At 42.0% G+C, this 5,000-nt stretch overlaps 2 protein-coding genes across 3 annotated transcripts in view; both read left to right on the top strand.

The window, feature by feature from the left end:
• Nucleotides 1-2,361, top strand: part of LOC137975977 (holothin acyltransferase-like) — a 7,823-nt gene extending 5,462 nt beyond the window's left edge. Inside the window, exon 2 of one of the 2 annotated variants that reach the window (XM_068823205.1) lies at nucleotides 1-2,359. This exon is cut by the window's left edge and continues 650 nt beyond it. In XM_068823205.1, coding sequence (XP_068679306.1) covers nucleotides 1-409 — 409 coding nt within the window. In that variant the 3' untranslated portion in view covers nucleotides 410-2,359. The other variant, XM_068823206.1, reaches the window with a different exon arrangement.
• A 1,189-nt stretch (nucleotides 2,362-3,550) lies between these two features.
• LOC137975978 (holothin acyltransferase-like) overlaps nucleotides 3,551-5,000 on the top strand; it is a 2,345-nt gene continuing 895 nt past the window's right edge. Inside the window, exon 1 of the mRNA XM_068823207.1 lies at nucleotides 3,551-5,000. This exon is cut by the window's right edge and continues 895 nt beyond it. Within this exon, the coding sequence (XP_068679308.1) occupies nucleotides 4,833-5,000 (168 nt within the window). The 5' untranslated portion in view covers nucleotides 3,551-4,832.

Genomic DNA, 5,000 nt, shown 5'->3' on the forward strand with positions numbered 1-5,000 from the left:
AGCACTATCAGTGTACGACACCACAGTGTTTGGCTTTGTACGTCAAGCATTCTTATCGAAGTGGCTTCGTGTCCCAGGCAGTCATGCACGTGTGGCGATCGATAGAGAAGGTTCCATCGTGGGTTACACTGTTGCCCAACCAATGTTTGTCAAAGAAGAAGGTTACCAGATTGGCCCGCTCTTTGCTGATTCCGAGGCAATTGCAGAGAGGTTGTTAAAAGCAGTGTTTGAAGAACTTCTTCAAGAGCAACCTGCTCCACCCGTTTTTATTGACGCCCCTACGAAGAAGGCCACAGAAATGGGCGAAAGGCTTCAAGGAAAGAGGTGGTTTGAGCACGTGTACATGGTTATGAATGATATCCCTGACGCAAGTTTTGACAAGTGGTTCGGTATCACCACCCTTGGTTAACTAAACTGACCTAATCTAGAGTTAAAACGCCCATTTTCAAGATATCGGCCAACTTATAGTGGTATTACAAGTTTTTGTAAAAATATTGAAGGGCCGCAGCCAGGGTGAAACATTGTTGAAATTTAAAAAACGATATCTGGCTAAAATGATTAAAAACTACGAGCTTTCGACTGCCCGAACTGTGGCGTGGTTGTTGGACCAGGCGAGAGGAACACCAAAACTGCGGCCAAAGGTTCTAGAACTGCTAATCACGCTTTTTATTCAAATTCTCTCACCGCTTTCTTATCATTCATTTTACCCGTCGAAGACTGCAGTTCGGGCAGTCAAAAGCTCGTAGTTTTTAATCATTTTAGCCAGAGATCGTTTTTTAAATTTCAATTACAAGTTTAGTATTTTGTAACCATTTGCTTCTTTTGTTATTTCGGGTTAGACAATGGGCAAGAATTTGACAGTCTGGATTAAGAAAAGAAAAGAAAAGAAAAATTAAGGTATTAACCTGCGGAACCTTGAAAAATGACTGCTTTCATTGGAACCACATGGTAAAAACGATGAGATTTTCATTGATGTTTGTTAACTATATCGACTGAACCCGCCGACTGTCGCCTTATAGTTTCCATTTCAAGCTGTGATCTGGGTATTTGCACCATCTCAAGATTCAAGTCAGCCGATCAACTGGTGGATCGCGTGACAAGTCACTTTTACAACCTGAAAAGACAATCCCTCTTGGTTTTAGGTTCTTTAATTTTTTCGCGACACGCAGGCCACGTGATGCAATTTGCTGCCTGTCAGTTGTCATTTTGGTTTCATAGTAAAAAGTATTCCCGTGCCAAATTTCGTTAAATTCTAACGAGTGGTTCTCGAGAAATCGGCGTATTACCGAGAAAGCTATTCCACATAATCCGCATTCAATCGCATTTTTTTAACTTACTACGCATACGCTGCATTAAGCTATTGTAGGTTTTTTCGAAGGTTCTTTCGATAACAAAGACAAATCTGCGAATTGCGGAGTTCTTTGCATCGTTACCTTTTCAAACATACATTTCTCATAAAAGACTAAAACCATCAAAACACTTTGTTCAATTATGAGGAAAAATAGCACAGATAGCGGAAGCTTTGAGCAAATAAAAAGATTCCTGTATTGAAGCCGTGTTAATTTTTTTGCAATCCTTCGCGCGCGCTGCATTTCGTTAGCAAGAGCGCGCGAGAATACCCTGGAGGGATAATGATGAATTGGTGCCTTAGAGTATACAAAACATAAAAGAGAACACTCACCCTTTCAGCAAGTTTTGAACCGAAACGGATATTTCTTTGAAAATCACTGAACCCAATCAACCAACCACTTATAACCACCCCTGCAATGATTGCTGGCCACATTGTTTAATGCCGACGGAGTTCTTCTGCGGCTTTACATATACTTTTAGATAGATTAACACGCAAACAGTCTACTCCCAAACTCTGAAAGTTCGATACCGGAGGTAAGAGTCGTTTTGATTCTTATCGGGTGTGGTTGTATAGCACATCTGGTCTTGCAACGGAAAGAACATAATTCGTACGATACGAAATTAAGCGTACATTCGTATCCGTGCGTTTTGGAATTTGCTTATTTGTCTGTACACTACTGAGTGTTCGGACTATTTAGTTTTCAACAGAATGAACTATTGGAGGGTAATGTGAAGTGCTAGTCTTCTATACCCATGTGAGCGTTAGCATTACTAATGGCATTGGGCCCATACAAGGACAGAGAAAAACTCTGAACAGGGAGGGAATTGAACCCACGACCTTGGTGTTAGTTCTCAGCTGCTCTACCGACTGAGCAACAAGGTCAGACGAGAGCAGGTCGTGGGAATTTAAAGAGGTTAATTTCACGGCAATGAATATGTACAAGTACAAGGAAGGTACTTTTTTCAGGCTGTAAGTGTATAAAAGAGAAGGGATATAACAACTTGAGGTGTATGAGAGGGTAAGAAAATCTGTCATTTAGGTAAAACGCGAACGAGAAGTGAATAAATGATACTGATTTTTTGGTGGCGCTTGACGTTCTCCTGTAGTATTATTGTTCATTCACTTCATTCCAAGGGTTTAGAAAAGGCATGGAATGTTCTTAAGTGGGTACGTGAAATAGGTACCATTTTGAAAGAAAAACATAAAACTACAGAAAGTCCACGAAAGAGGTACATTTTATGTCAAAGTGGTACATGTAAAGGGATGGACCTCGGGACGGAGCTTCCCTGTGCAAAACTTTGTAGAGTACCATCCCGCGGGTCCCCGGGCTTAAACTCCCTTTGGCTGTCTGGTGTTGTGCTTGGGCGTTCGTTTGCTCTGCGCTCGTTTGGCGGTTTCTTTCTCTGCCATTTCATCTAAACTGCGATCAGGAGTAACTTTTCTTTAGAGAGAGCGCGAAAAGGTGTAGCGCCCTCTCAAAAGAAAAGTATAAGCTTGATCGAAGGTTACCCTTCATCCAGTTTTTATTGTTTGGGTAGGGGGAATCTGTCGATCTAACACGAAAAGTGAGAGACAAAAACGCCGCCATCTTATATTCATAACATTTATGACCGCAATTCCGAAGGGGTGCTCTAGGATCTCGCTGCATACGTACTGCACATAAGTAATCGCAACCTTGACTTTAGGATTGCTGGGTCTTCTTGTTCGCCCACAAAAGGGTTACTCAAACTTGTCAAGTGATGTTAATTTTATAAGCTCTGACCTTTGTTTCTTTGCACTTCTCTAGTCTCTACAAACGAAACGAGAGGAATGGCGTCTATCACAACACGCAGCTTAGCTGCTCGCTCCTCGATCAGTCGCTTTGCCTTGGCCAGTAATTTTCGTCATAGGCATTACCAACCCCAAATACTGAGCAGATTGCTTGCTGCTTCTTGGTCTGCCACGGAACAGCTCAAAATCCGCCTTGTAAAGACAAGAGGAATTCGAAAGCGTCATAACAAGTTTGAAGTTAAAAGAAGGCTGGCGGCCGGGTCTAAAAGATGCTGAATGCTTCCTCGCTTGTGATCCAAGCGGGGCGTTTGTTGGTGAGTTGAACGGGAAACCTAGATGTTGTGCTACAATCAGGGGCCGTAAGGGGGTTTCGCGTGAAACGTGATCGACCGAATTTATTTTCTGTGATCCGTAATCTAAAAAAAATAAAATTCGTGAACCGTGAATGATATGATTGTCGTGATACGTGAAAAAGAGAAATAATTTTCCGATGTCCGTGATAACAAACACGAAAACGACCCTTTTTCCGTGAACGGCTACTTACGTAGACCCTACAAAGGGCTACGAAGTCGGTTTTCTTCATCTTGCGTGACAACAAACAAAGGGGTTTCGTATGACCCGTTGCGTAGTGTATGATATCAGTTCCAAAAATAAGCTGACGCGACCTTTGACACCAATCATCAGGAATCTTTATTTCATTTCCAGCCTTCTAAAGAAACACAACATCAAGCTACGCTCACATGGATCGAAAACACATTAACTCCATTGGCTAGAATTCTATAGCCAATCAGAACTTAGCAAGTTCGATCCTTCCATTGAGTACAAATAGAGACAAACACACATGGTTTTTGCAGACAAAGCTCTTCACCTTAAATCAAGCGATGGGCAACTGATGAGATCCACATGATAGCATCGAAACCGCGGTCTTGCCTGACCAAATAATATGTCAGAGAACTTCCATCTAGAGTCGGGTTATCTTAATGCCTCAACAAAGAAGCGACCTAAAGACAGCGGCATCAAATATCAAAAGAGCATCCACGAGAACGAATTAACTCCAGAGGTTCAAGGAGGACAGCTACTGACCATGGCCACAAACCAAAACACGCTGAAGAAGACAGAAGAACGAGTGAAAGAATTTAAAAAAAACAAAATGAACCCGGGCCCGGGTCAAACATTTAAGAACAGAAGATCACTCGCTTCTACCGCCGATGAATATATCGGTCGAGCCTAGAATTAAATTGGCGCAAAAGCGAGACGCCATAAGGTCACATTCACACTACTGCTGAGAAAATCAACACCAAGAAACTAATAACATTACTTTCGAGACCAACTATTTTCTTGGAAGAAAACGTATCACAGAGCAGTATAGAGATTCAAATGTAAAGCCTCATAGGGCAAAAACCATTGCTAAATGAATACTACAGGAGCCGCCTAAAAGAGGCATCCATTCAAATATGTACTCAAGAGAGCAAAATTATGACAAAGGCAACAGAAACCAGACCACGTACAAGGGAGTCGTGCAGGCCTGTCAACTCTTTTTAACCCTTAAACCAATACAAATATATATATAGGGTAAGGCCACAAATCTTTCTCAAGTGTGAGTTTATTTTCCGTGAACCGTCAAACAAGAAAATTAATTACCATGTTTCGTGATTTTCATTTTTAATGGCCGTGAACTGTGCGCTTGACACCCCCTTACGGCCCCTCTACAATGGTAAAATATGGTGCCAGCTTTGCTTTCGGTGGTTGTTATATTGTGAGCAACGAATACAGAGGAAAGGGATATGGCAGGATGATTTATGACGCCGGTTTAGCAAGTGTGATGCCCTCTCGCTACATTGCAATTTCTGCGCTGCTGAACTTGGAAGAACTGTACAAA

Source organism: Montipora foliosa, chromosome 11 (assembly GCF_036669935.1).
Source record: "Montipora foliosa isolate CH-2021 chromosome 11, ASM3666993v2, whole genome shotgun sequence".
Taxonomy (NCBI): Eukaryota; Metazoa; Cnidaria; class Anthozoa; order Scleractinia; family Acroporidae; genus Montipora; species Montipora foliosa.